Source organism: Trichosporon asahii, assembly GCF_000293215.1.
Source record: "Trichosporon asahii var. asahii CBS 2479 unplaced genomic scaffold scaffold00050, whole genome shotgun sequence".
NCBI lineage: Eukaryota > Fungi > Basidiomycota > Tremellomycetes > Trichosporonales > Trichosporonaceae > Trichosporon > Trichosporon asahii.
In genome coordinates, this window is record NW_014040874.1 from 3,140,765 (window position 1) to 3,152,147 (window position 11,383).

The 11,383-nt window shown below is 62.4% G+C and overlaps 5 protein-coding genes across 5 annotated transcripts; 1 reads left to right on the forward strand and 4 right to left on the reverse strand.

Annotated features, from left to right (window-relative positions):
* Window positions 1–12: 12 nt before the first annotated feature.
* On the reverse strand, window positions 13–3,571 carry A1Q1_02384 (phosphatase associated protein; the record flags this gene model as incomplete). The annotated part of the gene is made up of 6 exons (XM_014325329.1): window positions 13–342; window positions 383–412; window positions 569–2,749; window positions 2,822–3,075; window positions 3,126–3,370; window positions 3,438–3,571. 6 exons carry the CDS (start codon window positions 3,569–3,571, stop codon window positions 13–15), a joined length of 3,174 nt encoding a protein of 1,057 aa, XP_014180804.1.
* Window positions 3,572–5,096: 1,525 nt separating this feature from the next.
* A1Q1_02385 (acyl-CoA thiolesterase) lies at window positions 5,097–6,575 on the reverse strand (the record flags this gene model as incomplete). The annotated part of the gene is made up of 2 exons (XM_014325330.1): window positions 5,097–6,041; window positions 6,117–6,575. 2 exons carry the CDS (start codon window positions 6,573–6,575, stop codon window positions 5,097–5,099), a joined length of 1,404 nt encoding a protein of 467 aa, XP_014180805.1.
* A 373-nt stretch (window positions 6,576–6,948) lies between these two features.
* A1Q1_02386 (uncharacterized protein) lies at window positions 6,949–8,022 on the reverse strand (the record flags this gene model as incomplete). The annotated part of the gene is made up of 4 exons (XM_014325331.1): window positions 6,949–7,345; window positions 7,394–7,539; window positions 7,649–7,774; window positions 7,831–8,022. The coding sequence occupies 4 exons, from the start codon at window positions 8,020–8,022 to the stop codon at window positions 6,949–6,951; spliced, it is 861 nt and encodes a 286-aa protein (XP_014180806.1).
* Window positions 8,023–8,428: 406 nt separating this feature from the next.
* Window positions 8,429–9,406, forward strand: A1Q1_02387 (uncharacterized protein; the record flags this gene model as incomplete). Its single annotated transcript, XM_014325332.1, has 2 exons — window positions 8,429–8,525; window positions 8,661–9,406. The coding sequence occupies 2 exons, from the start codon at window positions 8,429–8,431 to the stop codon at window positions 9,404–9,406; spliced, it is 843 nt and encodes a 280-aa protein (XP_014180807.1).
* Window positions 9,407–9,520: 114 nt separating this feature from the next.
* A1Q1_02388 (glutamyl-tRNA(Gln) amidotransferase subunit A (Glu-ADT subunit A)) lies at window positions 9,521–11,014 on the reverse strand (the record flags this gene model as incomplete). Its single annotated transcript, XM_014325333.1, has 4 exons — window positions 9,521–10,454; window positions 10,507–10,738; window positions 10,790–10,852; window positions 10,915–11,014. The coding sequence occupies 4 exons, from the start codon at window positions 11,012–11,014 to the stop codon at window positions 9,521–9,523; spliced, it is 1,329 nt and encodes a 442-aa protein (XP_014180808.1).
* Between the last annotated feature and the right edge of the window lie 369 nt (window positions 11,015–11,383).

Sequence of the window (11,383 nt, forward strand, 5' to 3'; positions counted from 1 at the left end):
CGCTCATCTCCTTTATGTCGGCGGGGGTGAGGGCGTCAGAAACGCTGGTGGGGGGCAGGTCCGAGGCTGAAGAGGCACTGGAGGGGTCGGCGGGGAAGGACCGGGGGGGAGGACGAGGGGGTTCTCGGGTGTCGGGCGGGGAGTCTCCTCAGACGAAGATTCGGCTGTGTCGTGGCTGTTGTCAAACTCGCGGTCGAAGGCTTCGGCCCAGTCGCGCGGGGTCAGGGGCTCGGCGGCGCGGTACGAGTCGGATGCTGAGGTGGTGGGCGTGAAGGCGTCGTCGGAGAAGGGGTTCGAACTGTCAGACGTGTTGACGGACGTGAAGGCGCCCCACGCATCGTCCTTTTATAAGTCAGTGGGGCTACAAACCAGGGGGACTTACGTCATCGAGGTCGTTGGTGCTGGATGTGCTCTGGAATGCCTGCGCTGTTAGCTTCCGCACTTCCCTTCCGCGTGACACTAGAAGACTCCTCCACCCGTGTGGCACTCTGTGTGTAGGATGCATTTGAAGTGGACGGAAGGGTCGTTGGATGGATGGTGGGAGCGCTACAACGAGTCATGTACTCACACCAAAGTCATCGTCGGCATCACGGGACCCAGGACGCAGCCAGTCGGCATCATCGTCGTCATCATCACTACTGTCCATGCCGACGGAGCGCGCATTGCGCGGCGGCCAGAACTGGTCCATGCTGCCATCATCCTCGTTCGAGTCATGGTACGCGTCGTTCTGCTTCCCAATCGACCGCGAGAGGGGCTCCCCAATCGTCGGTCCCGAGTCGTCGTCGTCGCTCTCGCTGTCGCTCCGCTCGCTCGTGCCGCTCATCCCGCTGCCGAGGCCTGGACCGGGTTTCCCGCCCGCGAGCGGCGCATTGTCGCGATCCCGCGTCTCGCGCAGCGAGCCCGCCACAAAGGCGTCCCAAGCATCTTCGGAGAAGGAGGGCTGGATCGCCGCTTTCAGGTCTGCGGGGCATTTCTCGAGGAACCGCACGACTTCCTCGGCAATCAGTGAGATGTGGCCCATGTACGCCAGCCGCGGCTTGGAGGCCGCCACCGTGTCGTCATTCATGCGCTGTGCGGCCAGGACGCGGTCGACGAGGCGCGCGCGCACAAACAGATCAATGACCAAATCCCGGTTCTTGCCCTTGGAGACGTTGCCGTTCAGGATCTGCTGCAGGATGTCGTACACGAGGTGATGCAGGAAGTTGTTCTGCGAGTACTCGAAAAACAGATCCAACAGGCTCGTGAGCACGCCGTACGAGATGAATTGCTGCTTGAGGCGCTCGCCCGTCGAGAGCGGGCCGGGGGGAGACGTGCCCCCTACCGCAGACGTCTCGGTCGGCGAAGACGCCTTGGCGGTTGCCTTGTCCTCGGCATCCCCGGCGTCGCCGGCTTCGGACTTGTGCGAGACCGGCGTCTCAGAGACGGGCGCATCGGGCGCAAGCATCACGTTGCGGAGTCGTTCGGCGTCGGCCGCGGACGGGGGCGGGATGAGTTCCTCGAGCTTGGCGCTGGCCGCGGTAGCGGCGCTCGGCTTGGAGGCCTCCTTGCCCTCGTCCTTCTTGTCCTTGCCGCTCTTGTCATCGTCGTCCGATAGCGGCACGTCGTCGCTCTCCGTGAGCGAGTAATCCGTTGAGCCCGAGGAGACGGGCAGCTCGCGCGCGGGGCTGACCTCGGCGACGGGGGAGGGCGAACCCTCGTCGTCCTCCCCTCCTTCGCCGGTATGGAGCGCGTGGCCGAGCTTGTCGAGTCCATCGAGACCGCCCGTCAGCGCCCCGTCGGCAGAGTAATCCGGCCCGCTGCCCTGGACGCGGTTCAGCGTCGCCATGTTGCTGCTATGCAGCAGCTCGGCATACAGCTCAATGACGCGGAAGCGCTCCATCGTCAGCGGCTTGGGGGTCAGGTCGCTCTTGACGCGATCCTGGGAGCGAGGCGCCGAGAGGATCTGGTTCAGGTCCCCGAACCGGTCGGCGATGGCCGCGACGAGGTTGCCGAGGTGCACGATCGCTAGCCGGTCCGCGAGCCCGGGCAGCGCCGCCTCCATCTTGTCCCGCGACTCGTCCTCGCGCTCGGCGCTCGTCTTGTCCGACGGCTCCTCGTCGGGCGCCACGTCGCCGCCCTGCATCTGCTCGCTCTGGATCGCCATGAGCCGGTTCCGCATCGTGTTGAACAGGTACGGCTCAGCGAGGTCCGAGTTGTTCCGCCGGATCACCTCGACAATGACGTTGCACACGTTGCAGAGCGAGGACGTCGCGCTGGCCACCGAGGGCAGGGGCTGGATGATGAACGGGTCGGCGCGGTTCGTGCCCGGCCCGTCGCCGTTGATGCCCTTCCAGTCCGCATCTGTCAGCTGAACGGGATTGAGGAGGTATCCGACAAGCGTCTCGATGCTCTCCTTGTTCGTGAGCTCGCGCACTAGCCGGTTGTCGCGTGTACCGCCCGTCTGGAGCCCGCCTTGCTGGTCCATGGCGTTCCCCCCCGAGGGGTTGAAGGACGAGTTGGGCGCCGACACAGAGATGATGCCCTTGAGCAGATCCGCCGCGATCGCGTGCACCGACGAGGGGTACTCTGGCGACAGCAGCGCCAGTAACCGGGGCACGAGGCGCTGCTCGCCGAGCCACGACATGACGTCGCTAACGCCGGCCTCTTCGCTCTGGATGATGCGTGCGAGCATGTCCTGGATCGCGGGGCTCTCGATGCGCGCAATCATCCGCTCAATCACATCGGGTATCGATTGGATGAACCGGATCATCTGGGCGTCAGTTACGATAGTCGTCGACTAGCTCACCTCTGTTGTCCGCTTCTGCAGGAGAGACGCATTCACGCGCATCCACATGCCGCGGATGACCTCGCGCTTGCGCTCGCGCTCCTCGTCGTCCTCGGTCCAGTACGCTAGCCGCGCGCGCTCGCGCTCAGTACGCTCGCGGATCGGGCGCGGGTGCGCTTCGAGGGGGAGCACGACCTGGTCCCAAAACGGCCGCAGCAGTGTGTCCTTGTGGTTCATGATTGTCTCTGGGATCGTCCACAGCTCGGACGTGAGGATCTCGGCCGCGATCGAGGGATACCTTTCCTTGTCAGCTGATCCGAGATTGTTAAAGCTCACCTCGTCCGATTCGTGTCGGAGCCACTCTCTTCTTGTCCGCCGAGGCCCTCGCCGAGCCCAATCCCGGAGGGTACTCGCGAGGGTGAGGAGGGGGACTCGGGCGGCGTGGGCGTTTTCGGCGCTGAGCCCTGCTCATTGCCCAACTTCTTGTATGGCGGGTACGCGTCCGGACTCGCCAGGGCCTTGGCGTACGCCTCGTCCTCGGCCTTCTCGGCCTGCTGGTCGAGCTCGTCGAGCCCACTCGTGACCCAGCCGAGGAGAGACTTGACGCTTTCTTCCCGCGACAGATACGTGACGAGCCTGGTGTCAGCTACGAGTTACGAGCTGCTGAGCTCACTTGTTGTTCTGCGCCTTGCACTCGGCGAGAATGTCCTGCTCGTCTAAGAGCTCCTCGACGCTCGGGGGCGACTCGCGCGAGAGCAGCGTGTCGAGCGTCGACACGCTGCCCGAGAACGAGAACTTCCACAGCATCGCGCGGGGCCACGTGCCGTGTGTGTTTGCCTATTCCACGGGATAACGTGGGCGAGGGCAAACGGAACGGTTTAAGTCGCTTGACTAAGCTGGACTATAGCTACGACTGCTGGCCAGTGAAGCGAAAGGCGAAAGCGAAAGCGGCAGTCAGACTGTCCGATGGAGACGAACTGCACAGGGGGCCGTGAGAAGTGTTGAGGTGGTGGTCGCCCTAAGCGCTGCCAGCTGCCGGGCCGGAGTGAAAAGTGCGGCGGGTTCGTGTCGGCTCGAGAGTCGAGAACAGGCGACAGGGGGGAGGGGATATCGGACGGGATCGGGGGGTTGTGTCCGGAGGTGGTGATGGTGGGTGTTGCCGGTGTATGCGGCGGCGGCGAGGGTGATGGCGGCGGCGGTAGTCGATGTCGGATGAGGTATGTGTCGGATCGAGCCGGTGTGCCAGTAAGTGGTTTGCAAGAGATTGATTAGGGGAGGGGTAATGATAAGATGTCCGAATGTCCAGAGTCGCGTGATATTGGTGGAGCATTCACTGGTGGGTGGTGGGTCGGGTTCGTTGAAGCAGAGCTAGCAGAGCCTAGTGCTTTCGTGCTGGATAGTGCTGGGTATCGGGAGTCGATGCCGTCCTGCTATGCAAAGAGTCGATGGTGGTCGGCGGCAAGGACACAAGTCGGTGACAAGAGTGAGGGCCTAGATGGATGAGTGAGCCCGAGATGGAAAAGGACAGGCAGGGGCGATTGCTGTCGTCACTGCTGGCCACCGTCGACCACTGCACTGTACGGTGGCCGGCCGAGCGCTGGGCGGGGCTAGCTGGGCTGGCGCTGAGCGCTTGGTGACACCCACCCAATCCATCTAATTCCGCCAAAGTGGCTTTTTGGGCTGGCATGAGCTTGCTGACTACTCTTTCCCTCCTACCAGCTTATTCATGCATGCGTTGTTGCTCTGCGCTCTTCGGTACTCCGATGCGTCAGTAAGAGCGTTCTGTCTGCTCCTGCGTCTTTTCAAGTCATCTCATGCATTCATGGCTGCGCAGTTTGGTCCACAATTGTGACCCATCCCGTCCACTTTTCATCGGCGGTTACAAGTCTCGGTGGGCCCCGCACTATTCACCCAGGCAGGCAGCCTCCCACCCAATTGTTTGACCGGACACCTTAATCCCCCACTTCAAACCAACGTCGCATCTCTTTTGACCCCTTGCTTCCGAATGTGGACGGGCGAGCGGGAATGATGGGTACAAACCATGTCCGACTTGCTCTCGGGGGCCAGACTCGTTCCTTACTGCTATGAGTCTCAACTGATAACTCATATCTGCGAGCCCTTGTTTTTTTTTTGACAACGGCCCAGTAAACCCTTGGTGGACGCCATCCTTTCCCTTCTACGGGCAAGGGGACCTGGGTAGTGATCGCCCCCCGAGACTGGTCTCGGCATCCGCTGAGGTCTATGGTATACATGCTGTGCCATATCGTGGCTATAAACGATTGTCTTTCGTCTCACACGGACTTGGAAATTATGATACTGAGTTGTTTGTAGTTTAGAGCTTGGCCTTGTCGTCGCCACCTCCGTTGTTCCTCCTGCGCTCGCTCGTCGGCCTTTGCTTGCCCGTAAAGTCGGCGCGGACGACTCCCTCCTGCAGCGTCGTGGCCAGGAGGTCGCCCTTGTGGCTGTACAGCGTGCCGCGGACAACTCCACGCCCAGAGGCGACATCGACGGCAGCCGCCTCCATCATGTGGAGCACGGGCTCGCTCGGGTCAAAGTCCTCGGGTAAGGGGTAGAAGTGCATCGTGTGGTCGAGCGAGGCCATCATGCCGAGTCTCGGCTTGCTGGTGCCAGACAGTCCCACGGCACGGCCCGCAGTGCCGATGAACTGGAAGTCGGTCATGAAACCGAACATGACCTTGATCGTGTTGCTGTCGAGGTGCTCTCCGGGACCGAGCCGGGCCTTGAGCCACACGGCGCGGGTGGAGTCATGGGGCGGACCGGCGGTCTGGTGCCGCGCAATGGCAATCGTGACAGGCGACTGCGTGCGCTCCTTGATGTAGCTGTCGACGGCACGGCCAGAACGGCCGAGGTCGAGACCGCGCTCCTGCGCGCGCTTGACAAAGTTTGTCCACTGGTCCTCCTCGGCGACGGCCTGCTTCCACGGCGTGATGCCCTCGGGAAACGGGATCTGGTACTTGGCCCGGAACTCGGGCAGAGGGTATGACACGCGAGGGAGGGCCGAGTTGCCGCTGTTCGGAATGTCAAACTTGAGCCCGCCCTCGATACTGGGCTCCTCGCGCTCCTTGTGCTGCGTCTTGTCGCTCTCGAGCGTTGGAAGGGAGCGCGGTGGCGCAGTGAAAGAGGCCATCAGGATGAACACGGTCTGAGACTCTTGCAGAGCGTGAACGAGACGGGTGGCGTACGACTTGCCGTCGCGCAGGCGCTCGACCGTGAAAGTGATCGGCTTGGAGGAGTTGGCGGGGAGAAGGAAGTAGCACTGGCGTTAGCGAAATCCAAAGTGTACGGAAGCTTCGTTCAACGGTAGATGTCAGCTACCTTGAGGGACACTTACGTGCTGGGAGTGCAGGTCCTTGCCTTCAACGGTCTTGCAAGCCGCCATGAGCGACTGCGCAACGACTTGTCCACCGAACACGCCACGGGCACCGTACGGCGTCCAGAGGTGGGAGGAGACAAACGCCTCGAGGCCACGCACGCGCGCGACGGGCGTGACGGCCAGCGTCTTGCTGATAGACACGAGAGGGTGGGGCATGTCCGTGATGCTCTTCGGAGTCTCAGGTTTCGGGTTGGGGCTGAAGGAAGGCGCGCTGGTCGTGAGTGGGCAGTACTTGACGGCGGAGTGGACGATGGCAGTGCGGGGCGTTCGCACGAGTAAGCGAGCGGAGCCTCTGAGGGCGGTGAGTAAGCGAGAGTGAGAGGGAATAGTGATAGATCTGATGGGAGAAGTCGAGCCGGACAAATAAATGGATACGGTGGTGTGTGGAGAGAGAGTCACCGGGCGAGACGAATGCATTCCGCGAATTCGAAGTGAGATCGGGTAAGTGTCACCGGGGCCCGTATGCCGGTGAGCCGAATGGGGAGGTGCAGACGGCCATCGCCGCCCGTCTCTGCTCCGTATTCCGTGATGGCCTCCACTGCGCTCGGTCCACGGGCGCGTAAGCGCGTCTTGCGATATCAGCGCGTGCGTGTTCTGCTGGATATCAATCCCACCCACGCCAAGCCGTGATACCCGCGCGCAACGATGCAGTAATCAGTCCGTGGAGATGGTCGGCGGTGGAGGCCTAGTGGGCCAATCATGGTGCCTGCATTGCCGAACTCCGTATACCGTTCCTTCTGCATGTCTCTTCTCAATGCCAAGTTGTCATGCATGCTCTACACTAGATGTTCTAAGCAAGGTTGGTCCAGACGCGAACGACGTCCGGCTCCTCCTCCAGCGCCTCGATCGCCCTCTCGATCGCCTCCGCCTTGTCCTCCTCAAGTCCCTCCGGGCCAACCTCAACGGGGTCGTTCGGGATGTACGCGAGCTCCGAGTTGTTGACAGAGTACAGAGCGTCATGCGGCGCCGCGCTCAGCACCCCAGTCACCGTGCTCAGGTCGTTCGGCGACGTCACGACCTCCCAGTGCCCCTCGCCTTCCTCGGGGTCGAGCTCCTTGACGTCTTCGGCGCCAGCCTCAGCTGCGGCGTCGAACAAGGAGTCGAATGTCGCCTTACTGCCCTCCTGCGGGCTCAAACGGATTACACCCTTCCGCTCGAACATGAATGCAACGGGAGCGACACGCGCACTGGGGTCAGCTGAGTTGAAAACGAGGCCAGCAGCCAAATATACTCACCCGCCCTTGCCCAACAGCTCCTTCACGCGCGATACCGTTCGGTTCGGGTTATCCGTGATGCACTCGACGATGAACGCGACCTTGCCTCCGCCTCCCATCGCCTCGAACGTGACCGGCTTGCCCGATCCGTCAGCCAGCTTGCGGGCCTGGCGTTAGCTCAAGCACGTCCTTAGTTTAGCTGCGAGGGGACCAGCATTGAAGGCAGAAGGCAGACATGCTCCTGCCGCCAAAGCCTGTATCCTCTGGATTACTCACCCTCGCGAAAGCACCTTCGATGTTCGCCTTCGGCACCCCCGCCTCCTTGGCCGCAACGAGCGCCTTGGCCAGTCGCGGGTTCTTATCCGGGTCGAGGCCGCCAGTGCGGAAAGCAGTATGCACCTCCTGTTCGTCAGCTAACGAGCCAGGATTCCACAGCTCTTCCTTCGGTCTCCACGCACAGTAAGAATCTTGGAGAATTGCGATCCGCGCGCAGCGTCGACAGCGCCCTTCTTGTGTCGAATCTTGGACCAGCGCGAGTGTCCCGAGGCGGCGACGGAGCTCGTCGAGAGCGCGCGAGAGGGGCCGACGCTCGGTCCCACACTTCGGAGTAGCGGCTGCACCGCGCGGGCTAGCGGGCGAGAGAAGGACATGGTGGGTGTGTGAGGAGGAAGAGGCAAAAGGGCGGAAATCCGAAACGAGAGAGGGCCTTGGGTGACGAAAGAAAAGTGGAGGTCTCGAGTCTCGCCGATCAGTAACTGAGCTACTGAGCGGAGCAACTGTAACAGTTCCCTGTTCTGCCCCGGTCCTCCTCTCAACCAAGCACAATGGTATCTGAAGCCCAGCGACTCTCTAAAGTTCTCTAGACCCTTGCATCCTTCGCTTTCCTGTACATTGAAAAGTGTATGCATCACCATGTGTTCCTTCCAATGGTCTCTTTCCTCGTCTCCAGTAACGGGTGGAGGGAGCGGTGGAGGCAATCACGTGACAGTGTCCAAAGATTCAACGAGGCATTGCATCACCGCGTCTCGAGCGTTTCTGTCAACAACACACCAAGCAATGCGATCAGACGGACGGCAAGACGACTCCCTGCGACCGCTGCAGGTGCGCTTGGGCGAGCTTTCTCGCGCGGACGGCAGTGGACGGTTCAGCTTTGGTACGTACCCACCCTACTTGACTCACCATCCTCCATCCTCATCTTATATTCCCGGTCCTCTCGCATTCCTCTCCCTCCTCTCCTTCCGCACCGCTCGCGAGGGTTGCATCGTTTCTGCTTTAAGCTAACATCCAGGCCCCTCCGCCGCCCTCGCCTCCTTCACTGGCCCTACCGAGATCCGCCTCCGCGAAGAGCAGCTCTCGCAAGCGACGCTGGAGCTCGTCCACCGACCTCTCGAGGGCGTCGCAGGGGTGCAGTCTCGTGCGCTCGAGGATTCGCTCAGTGCAGTCTTTGAGCCGCTGCTGAACCTCCGCGCGTTCCCGCGCTCGCTGTGCCAGATCGTGGTCCAGGGGCTGGCGCCTGCGCCGGCCGCGTACCCCAGTTCGTCGCCGTTCGGCGCGCCGTCGCAGCGCAACGGGTGGCCGCGGGATAGCAATGCCGAAGCCGACGAGGACGAGGATATGGACGGAGAGACGAAGGAGGAGGAGGTAGCAAGTCCTCTGGCAGGATACAGTTTCTCTGCCCGCGCAGCGGCGCTCAATGCCGCGTCCCTGGCCACGCTGCACGCCGGAAGCGTCGGTCTCAGGGCGTTCCCGATCGCCGTGTCGCTCGCTCTCAACACAGACGGAGACCTGCTCGTCGACCCGACGCTGGACGAGGAGACTGGCGCGCAGGCCCGGTTTGGGTTTGGATGGGCCTTTGGCGCTGGTATCTCGTCCAAGAAGGACGACGCCGATGAGGAGGCCGAGCTCGTCTGGGCCGAGGCGGAGGGAGATTTCTCGAAACAGGAGTTTGACGCCGCCCGCGACCTCAGTCGGCGGAAGGCTGAGGAGGTGCTCGATTTCGTCAAGGAGAAGGTCGGGGAGTACTTTGAGCAGTAGCGAGTAGATATCTTAGAAAATGGAGAAATGTACGATAGTAATGCCATGCTGATTGATTGTCTACTTTGGTCTAGTTGTGCTGTCTACTCGTCTGAGCCGTCTCGCAGCTCAGGCTCAACTCTGCTGCCTCCATCGCTCGATGCCCCGTCCGAGCTCGAATACGGTCTTCTCGCTGCCCCAAGGCCCCGTGACGGAGGTACCCACGGGCCAGCCCTCCCTCGTTCCGCTCGGGACGGACATGCCGGGCAGTCCGGCCAGTGAGGCGGGCACGGTAAGCACGTCCTGGAGGTATTCAGCTCCGGGGACGCCCTCTGCGTCCTTCCCATCGACGCGGGGAGCAATGCCCACCGCCGTCGGGGTCAGAATCACATCGACGCCGCCAAACACATGCTCAAAATCGGCCTGCACCTGCCGCCGGAGATGCAGAGCTTTGAGGTACGAGTTGCGGAACGCGTCAGCTGTCAGCGCATATGTGCCGGCGAGGATGCGTTTGCGCGTCTCCTCCCCGAAACCCTCTGTGCGCAGGCGCTTGCGCCGCTCTGCCCCGCTCTCTCCCTCCACATCTGGCGCAGAGGGGCCGTACCACGATCCCCCGAAACGGCCTAGATTCGACGCCGCCTCCGCCGCAGACAGGACGTAGTATGCCGGCAGGGCTAGGCGGAGACTGGGCATCGTGAGCGCGACGAGGGTCGCGCCCTCGCTGCGCAGATACTCGAGAAGGGAGGGGTCGACTTGCTCGCAGCCCTTGGCGTGGGTCTGGATCGGGAGACCGATACGGAGACCTTTGAGCGAGGAGGGCGGGTCGGGGAGGGAAGACCGCCGCTCGGCTGACGCACACGTCATGTCGTGCTCGTCCGGGGCGGAGATGACGTCGAACACGGCCTCGACGTCCGAGACGCTGCCAGCGAGCACACCGACGGTGTCAAGGCTGTCGGCGTAGGCGATGACGCCGTGCCGAGAGACAAGACCGTAAGAGGGTTTCAGGCCGACGACGCCGCAGTAGGCTGCAGGCAGTCGTACACTGCCGCCAGTGTCTGTTCCAAGCGCACTGCAGTGTCAGCTACCGGCCTACGGCTTCTCAGCTGGAACACGAGACTCACGCCCAAGAACTGCCATCTGCAACGGCGGCGGCTGAACCACCACTACTTCCACCCGTCACGCGCGGTTTCGAGCCTTCTGGCCCAGCAGGGTTGTGCGGTACTCCCCAGTCGGGACGCATGTGCAGGTTCGCACTGCCCATACCGAACGCATCGAGCTTGGTCTTGCCGCTGATGTGCGCACCGGCGTCGACGAGACGGCGCACGCACGTAGCGTCGTATGGCGGGACATAGCCTGAGCGTCAGCTAGGAGAATCTCAAGTTGAGCTGAGCAGTGATGACTCACCGTCGAGAATGTCCGAGCCGCAAGTGGTCGGTGCGCCGGAGTAGCTGATGTTGTCCTTGATCGCTATGCGTCTTCCGGCGAGGGGCCCTGGCAGGTTCAGCAAGGAGAAAGAGCGCTTCACCTACCGCTCGAGGGGCCCGGTTGGGCGGGGTTGACCCAGCAGTACGGTGAGGGAGTGCCTGCGACGGCGGTAGCGCCAGAGAGGCGTACGAGAGAGCGCTGCATGGGCTTTTGTTGTGCAGTCTAGTAATGTTGGTCCGTCGTCATGAGCCGTCGAACTCGAGTGGACCTCAGCGGTGGAGGTCTCTGGTCGCCCAGGAGCAATGAGGTGTGCCTGCGGCGAATCGGCGTTTTGAGGGTTGGCAGATGCGTGCGGCGTCGCATGGTCTGCACCCAGTACGGTGAGCCACCACTGGGCGCAGGGCAGCGTCAGGCTGCTGCAGGCATGTCACAGTCGAGCCAAGGTCCACTGACAAGCTCGCCAACTCGTGCTCTGCATAGACCAACACCACCCCCCTCTCGCCTCGTCAACATCACCGACCTCGGCGTCGCCTGTTCGCCTGCCTCTCCCTTCCACCCACCCCGAACACCCCC